Source organism: Danio rerio, chromosome 6 (genome assembly GCF_049306965.1).
Source record: "Danio rerio strain Tuebingen ecotype United States chromosome 6, GRCz12tu, whole genome shotgun sequence".
Taxonomy (NCBI): Eukaryota; Metazoa; Chordata; class Actinopteri; order Cypriniformes; family Danionidae; genus Danio; species Danio rerio.
The window spans coordinates 42219198-42241672 of NC_133181.1; the positions used below are offsets into that span (position 1 = coordinate 42219198).

The 22475-nt window shown below is 37.2% G+C and overlaps 1 protein-coding gene across 2 annotated transcripts in view; it reads right to left on the reverse strand.

The window, feature by feature from the left end:
* Nucleotides 1-1096: 1096 nt before the first annotated feature.
* Nucleotides 1097-22475, reverse strand: part of espl1 (extra spindle pole bodies like 1, separase) — a 32027-nt gene continuing 10648 nt past the window's right edge. Inside the window, exons 15-32 of one of the 2 annotated variants that reach the window (XM_021474124.3) lie at nucleotides 22096-22264; nucleotides 19240-19368; nucleotides 18993-19149; nucleotides 18722-18831; nucleotides 15144-16345; nucleotides 14647-15058; nucleotides 13842-13982; nucleotides 13119-13329; nucleotides 12833-13026; nucleotides 12252-12379; nucleotides 11441-11563; nucleotides 8413-8556; nucleotides 8171-8335; nucleotides 7997-8101; nucleotides 4417-4532; nucleotides 4262-4345; nucleotides 1758-1922; nucleotides 1097-1674 (exon numbers count right to left, since the gene is read on the reverse strand). In XM_021474124.3, coding sequence (XP_021329799.2) covers nucleotides 1473-1674; nucleotides 1758-1922; nucleotides 4262-4345; nucleotides 4417-4532; nucleotides 7997-8101; nucleotides 8171-8335; nucleotides 8413-8556; nucleotides 11441-11563; nucleotides 12252-12379; nucleotides 12833-13026; nucleotides 13119-13329; nucleotides 13842-13982; nucleotides 14647-15058; nucleotides 15144-16345; nucleotides 18722-18831; nucleotides 18993-19149; nucleotides 19240-19368; nucleotides 22096-22264 — 3957 coding nt within the window. In that variant the 3' untranslated portion in view covers nucleotides 1097-1472. Of the gene's footprint in view, nucleotides 1675-1757; nucleotides 1923-4261; nucleotides 4346-4416; nucleotides 4533-7996; nucleotides 8102-8170; nucleotides 8336-8412; nucleotides 8557-11440; nucleotides 11564-12251; nucleotides 12380-12832; nucleotides 13027-13118; nucleotides 13333-13841; nucleotides 13983-14646; nucleotides 15059-15143; nucleotides 16346-18721; nucleotides 18832-18992; nucleotides 19150-19239; nucleotides 19369-22095; nucleotides 22265-22475 lie in introns of both variants that reach the window. The other variant, XM_021474123.3, reaches the window with a different exon arrangement.

Sequence of the window (22475 nt, forward strand, 5' to 3'; positions counted from 1 at the left end):
GGGCAATTTTGCTACCCTTTTGTTATGTTTGGGATGAAAACCTCCACTAATTTAAACTGCTGTAAAAATGCATCAGATAAATATGTTTTCCCATAAATCTGTTAATCAACCTCAGTCCCGATCAAAACTACTAAACTGTTTAGGAAATTACAGTTTAAATTCCTAATTACCAAATTCATAAATCTGTCACTGATTGGTGGAAAAACACACAAAATGACGTATTTTCAATACAAAAAGTAATCGTGGACTGGATTTTTTTTAACCTTTTAAAAAAAAGAAAAGAAAAAAAAATCTGATTCTGGATTTTATTTAGAGTATAACAGCAAATTAAAGTGTGTGTATGTGTGTCTGTGTGAGAGTTAACTTTCATGCATTTACCGTGATGTGTCTGAAAAAATCAAAATATGCATTTCAGCGCTCAGAACTACAGGGAGTAAACAAAAAGAGTATTTATGCACCATCAAGTGTGGTTATAATGGAATACAATGAGGCAAAAACAGCCACCGACAGTAAATTAGGGAGAAAAAAATGAAAATCTAACAAAGCATCAAAGCCAATCGTTCACTCATCATTCACATTTCCTAGACCAGGGGTGTCAAACTCAATTCCTGGAGGGCCGAAGCCCTGCACAGTTTAGTTCCAACCCTGCTCCAACACACTTACCTGTAGGTTTCAAACAAGCCTGAAGGACTCAATTAGTTTGATCAGGTGTGTTTATTAGGGTAGGAACTAAACTGTGCAGAGCTGCGGCCCTTTTGGAACTGAGTTTGACACCTGTGTCCTAGACTGTGATAAAAGGTTAAAAAAAATCCAGTCCACAATTACTTTTTATATTAAAAATACGTCATTTTGAGTTTTTTTTCACCAAATCAGTGACATCATTGGTGAACTTGGCAATTAAAGAGTTAAAATCCTGTAATTATTTTTAAACATTTGGACTGAGGTTGATTAACAGATTTATGCAAAAAAGAAGTAATAAATATTTACCTGATGCATTTTTACAGCAGTCTAATTCAGTGAATGTTTTCAGTAGTAAAACTGAACAGTGCACAAGGGTTAACAATATAAAGTTAAAATCACTACCAACGTCAAACAATGCTATAAACATTTTATTTTAATGCAGATCGACATTTGATATAATTTAACAGAAAAAAAAGTGTAAAAGAAAAGTTGCACAAAAGTCATCAAAACCAAAAGTGTTAAGATAAAATATCTTGAGGTATGAGCAAACGAAATCCACAACTGCACACACAAAAAATAAAGGACTTAAAAATTGCAAAACACTTTAAACATGTTAAAGTTTTGCCTAGTCGTAGATTTTAAGATTAATTTCAATAAAAACAGAGCTTAATCCCTGTACAGCAAACAAACCCGGAGGTTAAATCACACCTTAAATTACCGATAGTATCATTCATACATTAAAAATTCACTATAGCACCTGTAAATAAGAAAAGTTGCATTTAAAATCTGCACTAGTGTATATGCACCGGTAAACCATACGCAATGGGCGCAGCACCGATTATGTGTTTTAAATGAGTTGCGCTGCGTGATTTCGCCAAATGCTGAAGAAGTGAAGAGCCAGAACCAGCAGAGAGCCAAGACTGGAGCAGAGCCGATGTGAATCGATCCAAGTCACGATCTGTCACATCCCACAGGTTACCCAGCACCAATGGACTAGTGAAGAGACAAAGAAACTAATTTAAGGATCAAGCAAAATCTCAGAGGTCAAGGTTTCTGTATTTGGGCGAGTTTGTTACCATCCAGCGGTCAGGTAGCTGAGGATGATGCCCGTTCCCTCCTGCTGACCAAGCACACTGAGAGCAGCACTACTGCAGCCGAACAGAAGAGCTGCGGTCCTCACAGGCACCTTCAAAACTCTCTGCGCATCCAGAAAGCGGGCTCCTGCACCATGTCCGATGTATCTACACAGAAGCACACACACATATTTTTCAGTATGTCATGTTATTCTTACGGTTCATCAATTAAAGGTCCTGTGAAATCAAAATAAAGTTTTGTTAGTTTCAATCCATCAGTTTTCAGAATATCTATAATCTAGTGTGCTCCAAATCAGTGACAGTTCACATTTAGAAAATACAAAACATCCCAAGATTGCAGTTGGTCTAACTCGAGCAACGATTTTTCACGTCACCTCATACTTGTTTCTCATTAAATCTTGATCAATCAATTACTCTCTAAAATCTGATATGACCTGGCCCCTTCAAGACGCTTCTCATTTGATGTGCGTGATCTCAACCATTCTCATTGGCGGAGCTATGATAAAAACACAATGCTATTGGCTGTTTGATTAAAGAGCCTCTATTATGGGTTTTTGAAAATGAGCTTCCATGCAGTGTGTAACACAGCTCTAAGTGCATATAAACATCCAGCTGTGGTTATTCTGACAGTGCACTGTGTTTGAAACTATTGATTCCTTAATGGAATAGTCAACTTAGAGTCAAATTAATTAATTGTGTTGGGTTCGGATCTATTGCCTGTACGCGTCGACGGCGATACGCTAAATTAGCATATATGAAGTACTGGATTCAGATCACAACGCGAAGCAAACAATAGCTGACAGATTCACTGTTCATTGCTCATTTTCACAACAACACCACAGTATAGGCAATCCAGTGCCGTGTTTGATCCTGTCAATTTTCTGATGATTGATATAATAACCTACGCTGCAACATGGGCTTTGCCAGCCGTTTGCTTTTGAAGGAGCAGCAGAGACTATTGTGTGTGGAACTTTGTCAGTAACTGTAACAGTTCATATGGACCAGTTTCTTCTTCCTCCGGATTATAACATGCAAGTGTAATTAAAATTGTTGCCTCGTTTTGTGTAGTTTGCAAAATATGTGTTTAATTGTGTGTTGTAACTTCTAATCGCTTCACGCAGCTTATAAATAACTTATAGATCAGTGCTTGTACTGTATCTCTCAGGGTAAATCTTTATTGAGCTGTTCACATACTGCGTCCAAAACCACGTTGATAACACGACGCATGCTTCTTCCTTTACGAATTTAAATGCATTTCTGAACTGGCGATCCTCTGCTGTATGTCTTTGCTATGGTCACCTTTATGCTGTTCCTACACACACACACGGCGCTGTCAGTTTTCAAAACAGTTCAACTTTTGCCACTGTGTGGATTAATACTGAATGTGTAGCATTGTTATTACTTGGGGTTAGATTTAAGAGTAGAGTAATATGCTGCTGTTTAACTGCATTGCTTTATTGCATTACTGCATTGGGCTTTCACACACTCTGCTACTTCATAGCCGTGGTGAGCATTTCCCTCGGTCTCACGCTAAACCCAGTAGACCAATCACAACAGACTGGGTCATCGAACCAATCAGCAAAGATTTGCATCGTGCTAAGGAGGGGTTTGGAAACAAATGAATAAATTATGTGGGCAATGTTGGAATAATTAGGTAAAAATAAATGCATATACTAAGACAATGAAAGTGTTTTTTTTGATCTTGCATGCATATCAGTCTGATGTTCTAGACCCCCAAAACCAAAATATGACTTTTTATAGTGCAAAATAAACGGTCTTTAAAAGGAGAGGAGCTACACTGTCCCACTCTCTCTTCATTCTTCAGTTGAGGTTATGTCAAACATCGAATAAAAAAAAAAAGCACATTTCAAAGCACTTTACTGGACTTTTAAAAGGTTAGTTCACGGAAAAAATTAAGATTCTGTCAATAATTACTTGCGTCATTACAACTCCACGAGACCTTCGTTCATCTTCAGAACCCAAATTAAGTTATATTAGATAAAATCTAAGAGCTCTTTTATTCTGCATTGCAGCAAGGGCCTTACTAGATGAAAGTCCAGAGAAATACGAAAAAAACATCCTTATATACATCTTCAGCAGTTCAATCGAGATATTATCTAGCTTTCAGAATTTTCAAAACAAAAATAATGACGTTTCTTCTTGGTATCGGTATGAATGTTTATCCCCAACTTCCTGTTTGAAACAAAGCACAGAGGCATCTGAGGTAATACGTCAATGCAATATATTGACACCGAGAAGAAGAAAATGTTGAATAAAATCATAATTTTTGTTTTGTGTGTGCTCAATTATTCTCGTAGCTAGAAAATATTTAGTTTGAATGGGAACTTGCTGTCTGTGGAGGATGAGGAAGCACAGGGATTTCACCTAAATATCTTAATTTGTGTTATGAAGATAAATAAAGGCCTTTTTTGTGAAGTAAACTATTACGTCATGTATAAAACTCAAGTGTTTGTGGCTTCACTCACATGTAGAGATCTTTAGTGGTCACAGCCTCTTGTAGTTTCTCCGGATCAGGAGCCCTTCCACAAACCCCCTGCCATGTTCGTTCACTGGCCAAACACAGATATAGTTAATAACACAAACACAACTGTGGCTGTCAGTGCATGTTTTGTGTGCTCACCCTGTAAACCACTCTTTGAAGCGATTCTCAGTGTCGGGCAGGTTTCCATCTGGGTTTAGCACATAGTAAACCTGCTTAGGGTTCACACCACAAGATAGAACACAACTTGTATCCACCTGAGAAAAGAAAATCAAAATGAACTTAAAGATAGTAATTAGGGTTTTCAATTCATAATGGCTGCCGTGGTTACGCGCACGTTTATTCAGACTTAGAAGCTAGCAGATTATTCAGATCTATTTAAAAAGACAGCTAATTAAAAGCCCAAATGATTGTTTGCCAATTGGTTTGAGCGACTGCAGAAAATAAGCTCTGTAATGAAACTAGTTATGCAGTAATAAACAAAACAATTGGTGTGATTATTTACAAAGTAACTAGTTACTGTAATTAAGTTACTTCTCGGCTGAAAAAGTTACAGTAAATATTTTAGCTAATTTAATTGTCGTTACTTATAATTTACTTGCCTTAAAAACTATTTTTAAAAATGTAAAATTTCTGTATTCATGATCTCAAGGAAAGAGTAACTGTTTTATTAGTTATACAAATATAATTGTCTGTATAATTTTATTATTTATGACAATTAGTTCATGACAATGGTGCCATTGTTTACTAAGGTTTTCTGTTTGGATACATGTTCAATAGTTTTGCCAAGATTGTTTATAAAAAAAAAAAGTAAATGTTATGTTAAAAGTATTTTTGATTCATATTTATATTAAAAGCTTAATTTATATCATCTGTGTGCTGAGATTTATAAAGTTTAAAAGTAGTACAGAGGTCAGTAATTACATTTATTATGGAGAAATGAACATTTCAGAAAGTCTTTTTTTTAAGTAATTAAAATAAAATTTTAATAATGCAATTAGTAACTAAAGCAAATTCTGTTAATATTCATTTATGAATATTATATATGTAAAAATCAAGCACTTTTGATGGGTACTCATTACTTATTTACTTATTCATGTTCATCATCTTCCACTACACATAATCTGTACAGACATTATACGGATTAGTGTGCAATACCATTTGAAAGGACTCCAAATAAAAGATTTACAATAGCCCCTTTTACACAGTGATAACAGTAAATATCCAGAAAATTTCTGGAACGACTTTACCCGTATATTCAAAAAAGTGCTGTTCACACAGGCAAGGATGTTCTGGAATTTTTCCCTAAAAGACCATTCACACATCAATTCCAAAATACCGGTAAGTTCTGACATCATTAACTAGAAGTAAGCTTTAAATGACTGCGTTTGTATTTGTAAACATAGAAGGGGTGAGGTTTTTGTTCGTAATTTCACTTTTATTTAAAGAGCCCATATTATGGGTTTTTGAAAATTCCCCTCCATGTAGTGTGTAACACAGCTCTAAGTGAAGTGAAGTATCCAGCTAAGGCTTAAATCTGTAAGAATACAGTGTTTAAAACTGTTGATTCATCTATAAAAGAGTCGACTCATAGTGCTTCAAACGAGTCGCCTTGATCACGATTCATTAGGTGTTTCGCCATGACGTACGAACGAAACCAAGTTATTCACGTGCATGCGCAAACCCGGGAGATTTCAAACCTGAGGCCCCGCCCTCTGACGCAGAAACCCAGACACACACACACCCACAAACACACACACACACACACACAAACATGCCGGTTGATTGAAGTCACACTGCAGATGGATATATTGAGTCTCTACCCAAAGATGAAACCTCAGCATTATAACCAAGCAGTTGGAAACTTCTGGAAGCTACATGCTACAAAGAATACTTCATCTGAGTTTGTTAAAGGAAGGATCAGTAAAGAGTAACTGATGGACATCAGGATGGGTTTCTTCCATTTCTCAAGTGTAAGTACGTGCGGTTAAAGTTGTTGCCTCGTTGACTCTAGCTTGCAAATGTATTTAGTTGTGATTTGTTACTTGTAACCGTGTGTACTGTATCAGGTTAACTGGATATATTATCTTATCGCGTGCAAAGCCACGTTAAAAACGCGACGCGTGCTGTTTGTTTATGGAGCTCCGTGCTAGAGTTCTGCTTCCGCGATTTATTCGGAAGTTTATTCCCGCGCCGCAGAAATCTGGCGCGGGGACAGCCGCGGGAATAAATTTCGGAATAAATCGCGGGAGCGGTCGGTAACGGGTTTAATTTGGGACGGGAGCGGGCTGTCTAGCAATATCACGGATATTGCTATGTGAATTAGAAAGAGAGAGTCTGCTTGGTATGAGAGAGCGTATGAGAGAGAGCGAGAGAGAGAGAGAGAGAGAGAGAGCGAACGAACGAACGAACGAACGAGCTTTGTGCTGTGTGTATGTGTTTATACAGACAGCTTGGCTGTCTGGACTGTATACTGGGTGATTTTTGGTTGTGTTCTCCGCTCTAGCGGGACCGGGCGCGGCGGGCAGAAAACGGAGCGGGTTCTCAGGCTAAAACCTGGCGGGTGCGGGCGGAAGCGGGAGCGTTGTCATCCGGAGGTGTGTGTGTGTTTTTGTGTGTGTGTGGTATGGCGAGTACACGACTGTCTCCTTCGTTCGGTTATCCGTGGCACTATCCACTCGCCATAGTGTGGCAGCTAAAATCCACGTCTACACTATCGAGCGTGTATGAACTGTGATTACTTTTTAAATTGCTGATTAGCTATTGGCCATTTCCCTCTCTGACTGAAGGCAGTCGACCAATCGCGACAGACTGTCATCGGTCCAATCAGCGCAGATTAGCTCCGCGCTAAGGAGGGGTTTGGGAACAAATGAATCACTGGACGATTCATACAGGAGTCGCTGGGATAATTAGGTAAAAATAAATGCAGATTATAAGACCATGAAAGTGTTTTTTGACCTTGCATGCATATTAGACTGTTGTTGGAGACTCTTACAACCAAGATATGACCCTATTTCATGTATAATATGGGCTCTTTAAAGCTTTAGCATTCATGCAGCTGCTTTGTCTTAGAGTCATTCAAAGGCAGAAATGCAAACCGCAGCTAAATGCTTACACATTTGACTACACTACAAGTTCTGTGGATGGACAAATATTATATGGAGAACATATGGAGAAACTCTTTCACATGTCGAGATGTAAATAAATTTGTGTGTGCTGGCGCTCACTGGAGCACTCCTTCACTTCAAGCTCTGCTTCAGTTGCTTGACACGTGTGCATGTGAAGGTAAACAAACGCCTGGTTATCATAAGCATTTTATCGACAATTTTTACACAGTTGGCATTAAGAGGGAACATAGAAACATCATCTGACTAACAATAGCAGCCAAATGTGTCTGGAAAAATATTCAAAGGCCTTTATTTTAATAAACAGCCAAACAGAACACTCAGACGCATTCACATCTGCACTGGAGTAGACGTTCACGTCAGAGTGTTCTAAACATGAACGTGCTCTTTCCGGCAATCTTCCTTCTGTGTTCACACAGTGTAGCATTCCGGTAAATTACCGGTAATGTTACAATTTCTTTTTTCGGAAAATTGCCAGAACGAATTTACCGGTATTTTCAAAAAGGGCTTGTTCACACATGACACATGCCTGTATGTGTGAAAGGGGCTAATGTCTACCAAAGATTACATTTTTATTTGCACAGAGTAGCATATACCTCTCTCAGATGACTGTGTCCAAGCACCGCGTGTAATGAGGGCATTCGAGTGACCGACTGAGACTTCAGACAAGCAATGTTCTCCCACGGCAACCTCTGCAAGTACTGCACAAACACTGCGGTTAGATCAAAACCTCCATATTGAATCAGCTGAAAGAAGACTGAGGAGTCTACCTTGTCTAAAATCAGAACAGTGTGTCCCTGTGGCTCCTCCCTCCCTCTCAGTTCAGCCACGCCTCTCTGCAGGAGCTTCAGCAGGTCCTTGTCCTGCACATTCATTCCTTCCAGAAGACACTGCAGGTCTGGCAGGGACAGCAGTGGAGACGCTGATAGAATCACCTTCAGACAGAAAGCAGGATTGAGATGGGGCTACAGATAGAAACATTTAATCAAGCTAAATGGATGTTGTGAAGCACCTTGAGAGTGTCCCGTGTGATCTTTGTTGATTTAAGAGCCTTTTGGAGGCTCTTTACCTGAACATCAAGCTTAGGATCAGAGGTCAAAGGCAGAAAAAGAGTTCGCCACACTCCTAAAGCCTCTTCCATCTCCTCCAGCATTTTCTGATGGATAAAGATGACATTTAGTACATCTAGTTTGCTTCAGTTTAAAGGAATTATAACTGGCCCAATTATTTTTTCAAATTCAAGCAACCCTTGTTTTTGGCAGCTAGTAACTATTGATTTCTATAGCAGGAAAAACAAATATAGACGCCAATGGTTACCAGTTCCCAATATTCTTTAAAATATCTTCCTTTGAGCTTATCAGAAATAAAAGAAAACTACAAGGGATGAAACCATTTGACACAGTGTCCTAACAAAATGCGATGTGACAATTCCAGCGACAAACAATTTGGCTGTCTGCAACATACATGACACGACAGAAACATTTAAATACAGTCATTCAGAAGAGCAGATTAGTGCACTGCACTCCCAACAAAATAGACCAGTTTATAATCTATTAAAGGTTTAAGAACCCCTCCAGCACTTTATTTGAGATTTTAACAGGTTTGTGTGTGTTGAGCATCAGTTAAGACAGCGTTAGCACCTGTCAACTTTAATTGTGGGGAAAACTGGATCCTTTTGAGCTTTTGTCAGCTAATTTCAGCTTCCGGGTTTAAAATCAATTTGGGGTGGGATCAAAATCGGTGACGTAGCGCAAAACTGCAAGTGAAGTGATGGCGCTTCGGTTTCTCATTATTATTCATAGCGAGTTTTCTTATTCTATGAGAAGACCCTGCTTCTTAATTATTCATGAGTGCATGCTTTCCGAAGACAAAGCAGACCTGCCAAGCTGGGAGACCCAGTGACTGAATGAGACACGGGTCGTATGTGTTTGTTTCCACGATCCACGGGGTTTAATGCATGTTTTTCTCCGTGATGCTGTCCGGGCTGATACAGCAAAGCTGTTGGTTTTGCAGCAAGCATTTTTGTCAGGAGAGCAGTGCGAGAATTGGAGAGTGGCGGACTTTGTCTTTTATCAGTGGAGTTTGTTACCATCAGGTTAGCATAGAGACACATCGCCTTTATCCGTGCTGCTGTGTTCGCACACGTTTAAAATTCTCCAGATTACCGGCAGATCTAATGGTTGGAATAGACAGGGCAAGAGACTGCATTGCTATCCACTGTCTGCATTTAGACTCAAGGATTGAGGAGGAGAGAAGTCCTCCTCATTTATAGTGTTTATACAAACACGATTGTCTTTATAATGATAGTACAATTTATGGTTATGTGTAAATGAAATTATGAATGACAAATGTAGCAGGGCATTATATTACTTACTGTTAATTTCTTTACATTTTAACTTTGTATACTATAAAATCAACCTTCTCACAGTTTGTGAGCCAACTGACAGTTCGCTCGAATCGCTCCACTCTTTTTCCCCTGCACTGTCGGCCACGCCCACTCAACCCTCTGCTTACAGCGCTGCTCCACGCCCATCTCAGATCATTTTTTGAAAAACTTCTGAGGAAGACTTCAACTGAAAAAGGGGGGTTTCGTGGCTCTTTAATAAATATTAAACTTCTTTAACATTACTCAAAGTACATGCTGACTGACTGATTAGTTGGTTGTTGGTTTGGACTGAGTAAAAGACTGCATTTACACTGCAGATCTTGATAGTCAATTTCGATTTTGTGAATATATCCGATTTTTTTTGTTGTTGACCAACTTACATCATCTTTTAAAAGTAACTCTTGCCCGATTGTCTGCATTCACACAGCACACAGCAAAGGTGCAAGGACCAGGAATAAAAAGAGCAGGAGCTAACTGACAGCTGATAATATAAGAGCTATCTTTTCTCCATTCCTGTATTTAATGTGTTCCCAGGGTTTACATTTTTTTTGTTTGTTTTTTTTTTATTCTTTTTGACCAGTTGTTTTACTATAGTTTCTTCTAGTATCTTCTTTTAATCTAGGCCTTTTTAAACCAATAGGCATTCTAATGTAATGTCCATGGCGTGATTTATGCACCTGATGTATGCAACAGCTTTATATTAATTAATTTATATTGGTTACGTGGTGGATATTGTACTCTCTCTCTCTCTCTCTCTCTCTCTCTCTCTCTCTCTAGTTAATCATGCGTACATACTTGTGCTACATGACAACATAAAACTTTTTAGTTCCGTGTAAGATTTAGGTTTGGGACTCTGCTCAACTCTTTTCCGAAATAAAAGCATCAGACTTGACGTCATTCCCTAGGATTTTTAACAATGCTCGACTTGCATTGGAAGTTGAAAATCTAATCTACCTGCTTAAACTGCAGACACAGATCCAATTCATATGTTCATCCACACATGAACAAGGCCTGAAACTGATTTGAGTAAATCGGAATCCAAAAGATTTTTTCCTGCTTAGACGTATATGTGTTATATCCGATCTGTGCCACATGGGAGAAAAGAATCGAAATCGAGCCACTTGAACCCTGCAGTGTAAATGCAGCCGAAGATGGAAAATCATTTTATTTTTTTCTATTTTGCTTGCATACTTGTTGTTAAGTGTTGGTGTTTATATTGTGTTAAGTGTGTTACTCTTGTTATAGCACCACCATGAAAGAATAATTGCCCCAAGGGGATTTATAAAGCTTTAAACTAAACTAAAACTCATGTTTAAGCTATGTTTGCTAGTTTAAAAAAGTATCTGCTGGTGCATCAGTATGGCAATAAATGTCATGTCAAATGTAATTCACACTCATACTGGTATCATTTAATACAAATAAAGCACATAATCAGCACCTGAGGCAATAGTAGTTGTCATTAGTAGTTTAGGCTGTTGTTTTAGCCGTTTCATAAATATAAACTTTCTGTAACACTGCCGTGATTTAAAAAAAAAAAAAAAAGACACATTTTATTGCAGCGTCACATGTATTTAGGACACAGTATGAGAGGCTATGAGAGTAAATTTGAGAAAACAATCCCGTTAATAATTTTCGAATAGTCAAAGATGTTTACCTCCACACGGGCATCTAAAGCCTTCCTTCCGTCCCACCACTGTGATTTCTCAGCCACTGTGCTCACTTCCTTTTGTCCTTTCAAGACTCCATCCATTTCTTCCAACAGGCCAGCAACAGATTGCTAAATAGAAAATAAAATTAAACTGTCTGAGCAAACAAAATGCCCCCATTATTTTTTTCATTAAGATTTTTTATTTAGACTTTATTTTTCAAGTACTTTGTAATGCAGTCATTTGTGAATGTAAAAGCTTGACAGTTTCAAAGATCAAACACACAAATAATGGTTCTTGTTTCCTACAAGCAGCAACCAACTGCCCAAAATGAGTCAGTCAATAACAATTCAAGTTTTACAAGCCTAATCTGGGGTCTGTGGACAATGTCTACTTTGAACCTATAATAACTGTATTTGTAGCCATGGCCAGCAAGAAGTTGTTGTTGTCAACATGATATTTTTCAGAGCTGTAAAAGCATTCACTTCCCAAATATAGGGACACAGGACTGAACAAAAGTAATGGGGGGTTAATTTACAACATTTTCTTTTACTTTAAACAGTAAGCCCATTATATCATTGGATTATTTGTCCAATCATAGAAGAGTAGGATCCCCAATTAAAACCATTCACCTATGCACTAAAAAATAAAAATAAATAAAGAGGTGACACTGCAATGTATTATAAAAAAATCTATGCTCTTTTATTTGTGCTTTAGATGGAAGTAAACCTACAGTAAGAAACCTCCAAAATAATATAACGGGCAGTTTATAGACTCTTAGATGTCTTTTACAAGGCAAAAGTCTCACTGGCTGCCTACCTCTCTGTCTGCAGTGGGGATTCGAACTGTGATTGGGGTAGAGCCGCGCTCCAGTCGGGTCAGAAGAATAGTGTTGCCAATTTCATCAGGATGCACCCCCGTCAGTGACAGCAAGCATACGGTCACTCCTAAAACAAAAATACATTTGAATAATTCTGTATTGTTCTCATATGATATATTAACAGGACCTTGTTTTAATTTTCATATTCTTACCACATTAAACAATTTAGCAAAATAATAAAGCAATTGATAATAGCATTACTCTTGCATAATTGCCACAGCATCAGTATAATCCATATAACTCTGCTAATAGTTATTTTTATTAGGTTTTTGTATCTAAAAACGTTAATAAAAAAAACAAACATTTATATTCCATCCAAATATATATTTTACTTGTTTTCGTTTCATTGCAAAATCCAAGACTTAATAACCTTTTCTATTTTGTGAAACAGCAAAGGAGGTATTTTAAACACAACTAAAGCGTTCCATTTCCCATTGTAGACAAAACACACTGTTTTCAACTGAACAGTTTTCTATTTTTAATTGTGGAAGATCTCCACGGTTCCAGATAACATCATCACCTGCAGGTAGATCTTCCAGCTGCTGTGTGAACTGCTGACAGTGTGTCTGTGGAAACTGCATTGGGTTTGATGCTGTGAATGAAAAGATCTGCTCCAACGCAGAGAGTTTCTTTGACTGCGTTGCTCCAGATGTTTCCTCCAGACTCAGAGCTCCAAGACCTTCTGCTACATCGTTACAGGATTTCTTCAACTTTCTAAAGACAGAAAGATGACATTCTGTTCCCTCATGCAAGTGTAGTAGAAGACAAGAAGGTTATTTTTTTTAACGTTATACTAACTGACATACCTGAACTGGTTAACCACGTGACGGGTCATATGGTGGCGAGTGGACACTCCCAGTGCCTGTGCATGCAGCATTGCTGTGATGATGGGGTCCGTTTGACCGAATGACTGAGCGAGTAATGAGCAGATGTGAGGATAAAGAGAAGGAAACGGGAAGTGGTGCAGGAGGAGCCATGAGGAGCGCAGGTATGACTGGACCGTCTCTACTGACAAGTCTGCTAAAATAAACACATTGGATGGAATTTAAGAATTTTGACAGCCCGGAAAAATAAATTACATTTAAAAATCACAGCATCTACTTTTATAGAAAAAGCCTCTAGCTCATCAGATTGCTTCAAGAATAATATTGTGAAATCTAAATTGACTTACTAAAATAATTACAATAAATAAAAACCTCTGTTTTAATACATTAAAAAAATAGGTGATGACATAGCAGAGTTTATAGCACACGTGCTGCTGATGATGTGACAATATAAGTGATTTGATTTATTGAACAAAAAGGAAGATTTACTAAAGAATGTTGGAGTAAACAGCCACATGTTTCACGTGTTTGTTTTTTTTGTTCCTACCATGGATGTTAATTACTGTTTTTTTTAGACATTCTTCCAAATTGAAGAATATCTTATGTGTTCAATAGATGAAAAGGTTTAAAACCACTTGAGTGCAAGCGGCCATGTTTTGGGTGAACTATCCCTTTAAGAAATTATGATAATGCATATAGTATTACCAGGAGATGTAGTTGCATGTGGCAGAGCTGTGTGAGATCCTGATCCATTCTGTCCAGCTCTCCTGAGCTCACTGAAACACTCTCGCCCAAAATCTGCACCTAGATCTCTCCTCAAGACCTCACAGTCAGCATCTGGACTTCCTAGAATCAGAAGTCATATAGAGTCAGAACTATTAGCCCCCCTTTGAATTTTTTCTTCTTTTTTTTTTTTTTTTTTACATTTTTCCCAAATGATGTTTAACAGAGCAAGGAAATTTTCACAGCATGTCTGATAATATTTTGTTCTTCTGGAAAAAATCTTTTGTTTTTTTCCAGCTTGAATAAAACCAGTTTTTAATTTTTTAAACACCATTTTAAGGTCAATATTATTAGCCCCTTTAAGCAAATTTTTTTTCTCGATAGTCTACAGAACAAACCATCATTATACAATAACTTGCCTAATTACCCTAACCTGCCTAGTTAACCTAATTAACCTAGTTAAGCCTTTAAATGTCACTTTAAGTTGTACAGAAGTGTCTTAAAAATATCTAATAAAATATTATTTACTGTCATCATGGCAAAGATAAAATAAATCAGTTATTAGAAATGAAAACTATTATGTTTAGAAATGTGTTGAAAAAATTAGCTCTCCGTTAAACAGACATTGAGGAAAAAATAAACAAGCGGTCTAATAATTCGGGGGGCTAATAATTCTGACTTCAACTGTGTGTGTATATATATATATATATATATATATATATATATATATATATATATATATATTATTATTATTATTTATTTATTTTTTTTACATATACATACATACCAGTGTCTTTTGTCTCAGTGTCAGAGCCTCTGAGCTCCTCCATGCTGACATTCAAAAGAACCCTCTGTTCTTCCTCCTTAATCATCCTCATCCTCTCTGGCTCCTCTGTGTCTGCTGAGCTGGTGCTCTTCTTTGGTCGTCCTCTACGCGTACGTGTCTGTGAAGATACTCCAAGTTCTTCCTCAGAAGAGAGGCCACCAATGGAGGGAAGAGCTGTGCTTTTCTTAGTGGTCCGTGTTCGTCTGGAGGGTTCTGGATCTACTGTGGAGCTCACAAGTTTGGTGTCACTAGGGATGGTGTTAAGGGTTGGTTTCAAGGTGCGTGATGTTTTAAAGGTGTTTTTCTTTTTCTCTGACTTTTCCATTACAGCAAGAGGAGCAGCATCGTTGTCGCTTTCATCGCTGAACTCAACCTGAAAGAGATCAGATGTATGATAGATTAGGGTATGAAGATGTTTTGCAATCAACTGAAGAAGTTAAAGACAAAATGAGTCCAACCTTGAAGCGAGAACGCTTTGTTCGTTTAGGAGCAGCCGGGACAACTACAGCTTTCTCTGCAGCAGGAGAAGAATCTTTGTAAACCTGGAACGAACCCTTTGAGGACGCTTTTGACTTTGCAGTCGCACTTTGGTTTGTAGATCGGTGTAATGATGGTGTGAAGTTGACTGAAATGTCAGGCACCTCATTATTGAAGTCAAATGCTCTCAGGTCACTGATGCCAGTGCTAGTGGAGACAGATTTGGGCCGGGTTGTTCTCGTTGCTTTGGGCGTTTTAAAAACCATGGAGGATTTTGTGATGGTAATTTTGGGCACAGAGTCTTTAGCTTTCTTCGAAATGACAGTGGTCTCTTTGGTTTTTCTGCTTTCATTCTCCTCAAGTCCACTCTTAACTTTAGGGTTATGTTTAACACCTGCCTCTAGAGGAGCTGCGTCCGGACTCTTGGATCGATGCTTAGATTTTAATTGCGGTTTAACCTTTGGTGGATTCCAGTGCCACAATGAAGAAAACAGCTCTTCGGGTATACACTGTTTCTTCATTGCCAACGCCAAGCAGCAGGCTACGGCTTTAGCCCCCAGTAGAGTAGCTCTGATAGGCCCAAGTTCTGGTGTCAGTGCTCCTTTAGGTGTCACTGCCTCTAATCCTGCTTCTATCTCCTCCCACAAGATGGCAGCTTTCCCTTTGTCTCCAGTTCTGAGCAGTTGAAGCACAGCACCCAGATGCACTTTACCCTGTTCAGCCTGAAGCAGTGACAAGCAGACATTAGGTGATTTTTTGGAGTGTACAAGTGCTGCCAAACTTCTCTGAAGTTTAGTTACAACATAGCGGCAGCGTTTCCTGGCAGACTGGCGTAGTCTGAGAGAGCGTTCGGGATCTGTCTGGAGATCTGCCTGTAATAGTGCCCAGTGGATGCTGACTCGAGCCACGCTGAGCTCAGTGCAGCAGAGACAAGAGCAGGTCTCTTCATGGGTCAGACAGGAGAGGCCATGCTGGCATTTGGGCTTTAGAGGGGGAGAAGCTCCTTGGCTTCCTAATCTAGCCATGTTCTCCACAGGCTCCTTCGGAAGGGCACGAGAGCTGAGGATCCCACTCAGATCATCCTCTTCCTCAGAGATGTGACCAGAGGAAGAAGGGGCAGCGGGACGACCTTTGCGTGGTTTGATTTTCACTTCAGATTTCTGTTGTCGTCCCTGGCCAAAATCTACAAGCACGTGAGAAGGAAGCAAAATAAATATGTAAAAAAATAAGTAAATAAATAGCAATAACTGCGGCTAAAAACTTCCTGAAAACCCTACAATCCAAAAGTGGTTAGAAATTGTGTAGTTGACCTTCCCCAAATTGTGTAAATTTTGTTATAAATATTTTTTAATTATTATTATTTTATCGATATTGCTATTATCTATCTATCTATCTATCTATCTATCTATCTATCTATCTATCTATCTATCTATCTATCTATCTATCTATCTATCTATCTATCTATCTATCTGTGTTTGGTGCCTTTCCTATAGGCAGAAACTCTTCCACTAAATGCAAATGGCTTTTGTTATTCACACACCCCTTTCCTTGAGGGGATTCTAGAGTGTACTACGTAAGGGAAAGATTTTAAATGTTCGGCACGATTCTGTTATCCAAATCAGCCCATAGCGTGGAACTTCATGTTCCACACTATGTTTATTTTGAAGTCAGGTATGCATCTTTAAATCTTTGATTTATCTTTGAGAATTTGATGTCTTGTAGTGATCGTTTATGAATTGACTGAATGAATTGGTATAATACACATTTACCAGGCTAATAAATTGTTATGTTTTGAATTATTCAGACAGAGTTTGTGTTATTATCTCTAGTAGATTACATTAAGGCCTCTGTACAGGTTAGTAACGGACTAAAACACCGTGAACGGAGCAGCATGGCAGGCTATAAGTTGTTCTTAGAGCTCCGACTAACACATTGGCATTAATTCATGTATCCTTAAACTGTAAAAGATTATCTAAGGGGATAGACCTTCATCTTTTAAACTAATAATAATATTTGGATAGTGTAGTGATTACTCAAAGTTATTAATAGTTTAAGTACGACAGGTCTGCTTAATTCTATAATAACGATCATTATATGACTAAATAGGTCTGTTTGATTTAGGAGATAGCAGCTCTATGGGGACCGCATAAAAAATATCCTAATCTGAGTAAGTAGGGTTCTGCCCTTTTAGGATAGCGGTCAATCGCCACTGTTCAGTGACCAAGACTGACACGCTTGTGCTTAAGAGATTGTATACTCGGCCGGTACAAGACTCAGGATGTTATAGGAATCCGAATGAACGAGAATAACATAAAATAATGAATCTAAGAGAATATTCAATCATAATCTAAATCAATGTTAAAGAAAACAAAATAACTTTATAAATTTTTTATAATTGGAGTCCGATAAAACGAGGATAAATACATTAATATTCTAAACCACCTTCAATCAAATTGGAGTCAGATATGAGCTAATTATTAAAGTAAATCAATATTGTGCACTGGAAAGATCGAACATACAGTGAACTTTCATCCACCAGTGGACACCTCCATTGGACCAACTGGGTGGACCTTACACTATCTAGTATAAAAAAAGTGAATGATGGGCAGTGTAAAATATTACCTTTTACGCAGAAATATTGTATTGGTTATGTTGCTACACTAAATAAAAAAAAATTCAGAAATACATAAGTAAAAAAACTTAACACATACAAAACACAAGGTTCCCACTCTTCCATGGACACCAAATTCAAAGGCTTTTTAAATCACTAATAATTTTAAACGGAGCACCTTTGTAATTCACACCCCAGCATATATAGCACCATGAAAGTCCTTCCTTTTCTTAACATTTCGCTTACACCTAATATTTACATTAAAATGTAATATCTTACATTTTAAAGTCATGTTCAAAAAAACTTTAATACAATTAGGTGAATTCAACACTGGTAATATTCAAATGTGGTTTCTAAAGTTTTAATAAAATGCATTATTTGTCAGTTCATGTATAAGATTTAAATTTAAGATCTTTAAATTAAGAATTTCTTAGCATTTTCTTTCAGTTGAAAGCAGCACAGTACAATTGTTAGACTATAAACTTTAAATTCAAGCCCTTTCAAGGACCTATGTTTGTTTTGAAGTACTTTTCAAGCCTTGAATTCATGTCTGAAATTCAAGTACTTTCAAGAACTGTGAGAATCCTGAAAAAAAGTTGACAAATGGAAATAAAGCAACAGATACAAAGTAAAATAAATGAATGAATTTAAAATAAATACAACTAGAAGAAAAGAAGCAACACATCTAGAAAACAACTAATAAAAACAAAATGCAGCATAAAAGACATGAGGACCACAAAATAACAAGTGCAAAATAAGTCAAATACATTTAACAAAGCAATGAAAACTAAAACAGTTTTTATAAAAACTAAAATAAATTAAAACTAAAAAAATTAAATATTATTAATAATAATAAAAAAAGAAAAGAAAATGAATACAAAACATAGAAATTTCAAATATGTTTTGCACCTTCATATATTCATGGATATATCTTCGTTCATATCTTACCTGTGCAGAGATCAAGTAAATGTCTAACTTGCTCTAGGTCTAAACTACTAGCTTCAGTTGCACCCTTCATCAGCTCCAGCTCTGCCTTCAGCACCAACAGCTCAGCACAGCTACAAAACAACAAAACATGCCAGTCAATCTGCTTGTAAATCAGTTTTACTCAATCCTGCATGTCGTTTCTGGTTGCCTTGTTGACTTTACTGTCAGAAACACACATTTAACACTCCCACACACATTCTGCTTGTCACACTAACAGACATGAAGTACTCACTGGCTGAGTGTCTGTAGTTTGGTGGCCAGTTTGAGAGCCTCTAGACACTGAGCTTTAGCTTCATGAACGGCTCCGCTGCTGCTCCTGGTGATCACCATTCTCTCCGAGCACACCAGCACTTCACTCAGCAGCAGCCACTTAAACACAACACTGTCTCCTACAGATAGAAAACGCAACAAGTTAAACGAAAACAGCAAAAACATTTCTTATGGATTTATGCAGAAATCGGTCCACAAATTGGTTGTACCTTTATCCACAAAGCGAGTGTCAGTGTTTGGTCCAGGCGCTCCGTAAAACCCGTTGCCCAATAACATCATCACCAGGCTACACAACAGCTTCAACCCTTCATATTGAGCAGTGTCTGGAGTCTTTAGACCTACAACACACACAATTCACAACATTAAATCACATGTAGCATATGGGTTTGTGCAGTGCTTAAATTGTAAATAAATAATTTCCAGAACAAAACCAGGAAATAAAAGTTACCGTGAACGATGTCTGCCACACAATTTGAGTTTTCCTGGAACATGACCTTACCAAGCAGTTATAGTGAAAATAAAAGCATCAAATTTCAGAACGGTTTTTAATATTTTGAGCAATTTAACGTTATGGGCCAACCATGGATAAAAACCAACATTTAGCGACAAATATAAGTCGTATGAAACATCACTATTTAGTTTTTACTAATCTTCAACAAGAGCCTGATTTTAATCGTAAGAGAAGACTGATCAAAGGTAAGCAAACAAGTATTAATGGAGTGGGTATTGAGAGTGTTGATCAGTATAGGAACTTGGGAACTGTTTACATAATAAAATGTCCTTTTCTGTTAATACTAATATGTTGTGTAAGAAGGGGCAACAAAGACTATACTGCTCACAGAAATTAAGATCTTTTAATATAGATAAATCACACATGTGCATGTTTTACAGTTCATACATTCAGTCATTGTTATCCTTTTCTTTGCTTTCTTGGTTCAATTCTCCAAGTGTGAAAAATAAGAGTTGTTTGGAGAAAGTTGTGAACCTGGGAGAAAAATAACAGGGAGAAAACAGATGACCATGGCTCAGTTATACCATAGACAAGTTTTGAGTAAAGTTTAGAGTATTCTGTCAGATGACTCCCATCCTATGCACCACGAGTTTTATCTTCTTCCTTCTGGTATTTGATATAGAACTCCTGTTAGTAAAACAAATCGATTTATACTTTCATTCATCCCCTCACCTGTAAAGTTTTTAAATTTAGGGTACAATTTGTATTGTATAATGTGCTTTTGTGTATTATGTGTGACATGCTTGTATGCTGCAACCAAATTGCCTTCAGGAAATGAATAAAGACTGACTGACTGAAGAGCCTACAGTCAGATCTTCAGTCATGTTATCTGGCTGACTTGACTCGCTTTGCTTCTGTCTCCCGCTATCCTGATCCAGAGGTGCAGTTTCATCTTCTCAAGATGTCTTTTGAGCAGGTTCATTATCAGATTTACTCGTGGTTAAAAAAAATATATGCTTGACTGTCTCTTTGGCATTTTGAAAATACAAATATTATTTGGGTATGCCAATATGTCATTATTTTCGCTCCTCATTGCGTGTGAAACAATAATCACCAACTAACGAAAGTGATTGAAAGCTGATCAGTTTGAGAATGAATGGACCAAAATATGGAGGTATCAATGGAAATGTTCTAAATCAAAGAAAATGGAGGTAATTTGGTTGGAAGAGTTTAATAAGATTCTTTAATCACACCCTCCCAGAAATCATATCAGGCTGGAAATTTGTCTATATGCTGGAGAAAATACGGAAATCAAAAGGCGAATTACAATCACATTTTCTGGGAGTGCTCAGTTATTAAAAAATATTGGAAAGAACTACACAATGCCTTACAAGATATCTTTGAATCTGTGATACCCTTTGATTGTAAAACTCTATTTTTTGGACATATACCTGATGAATGGTTAAAAAGAGATAAATATCTAATAAATATTTTATTGGTAGCTGTCAAAAAGAGCATTACCAAAAAATGGTTGTCCCATGAAAGTCCTACCCTAAATGCATGGATGGAAATTACAATGGAAATCTATAGAATAGAACAAATTATCGCATTTGTGAATCAGAAAATGGAACAATTTATTTCTTTTTGGGAAAAATGGAACAATTATGCAACATCCCATAAATCAAATTTTTTTCTTTTAACCTAAAATCGGAAGGATCACTCCCTACACGTACATAGTTTTGGTGTTTATGTGTATGCATATCGTATTTTACAAGTTTATTTATTTATTTTTACCTAATTGACATGTATCTGATGTAGGTGTAAAACTTTGAAAAAATAAAAAAGATAATTATAAAAAAATAAAAAATAAAAAAAACTGATTGGTGGAAAGGGACTACATTTGTGTACATGCGCACACAATCCAATCAGCTTTGCTTGCTGTTTTTTCTTTGACATTTCTCACACGCACCCACACACATACACAAATTCACCACACAAAATTTAATACTGGATCAATTAAAATAAATACTGGAGAGCAAAACACGAATATCTAACATTTCCCGGAAGAGGATCCGGCAAGTTGGTTTTTCAATTTACATGTTCTCCTGATTTTCATAAATTAATTCATTTTCCTTTACTCATAGTAAAGACAAGTATGTTCAAGAGACTATAACCATATATTTATTGCATTGAATATGTTATCTGTTCTTTATAAAACACAACTGATATAGTGTATAAAGTCAAGTTTTTTAATCTTTAAAAAAAAAAAAAAAAAAAATTCATCCAAAATATAAAATTTCCTCATTTACTCAGGTGGTTCTAAACTTCAATATATTTATTTATTCTGTTGAAACGAAAGTCTAAAGAATACAATGAACATCAATAGCTGTTTTTTCCAACATTTTTCCTCCATGTTCAACAAAAGAAAGAAACTCAAACAGGTTTTGAACACATGGAGAATGAGTAAGTGGTGAAAAAAATCATAATTTTTGGATGAACTGTTCCCTTAAGCCACTATGTAAAAAACTGCTTTTAAACATGCAAGCATGAAATGGGATAGAACTGTTGTTCGCTGCATCTACATGTGCAGTGTGTGTACTAGACAAGTACTGACCCTGCTGCATGATGCTCTGGCGTAGCTGTGAGTTCAAAGCCAGTGTGTCCAGACTCAAGTATTCACTGGCTGTCTGCAGTGCTCGAGCCCTGAGCAGGTACCAGCTCTTAGAATGATGCTGAGCAGATTCCTTTATCACCTCCATCAGGCAGGACACGCCACTCTCCACCTAACAGAGAAGGAGAGAGAGAAATGTTACTAACAGTATTTTAATAATAATAACTATGAATTTGTAATAATTCCATAATTACTTTCATATATTCTATTTACTGTAAACATTACAAATGTTTTGGCAATACTTTTGTCATGCCAATAAAGCAAGCTCGAATTGAAAATTTAATTGAAACAAAGACAGAGAGAGAAACAGACCAAGGACAGAT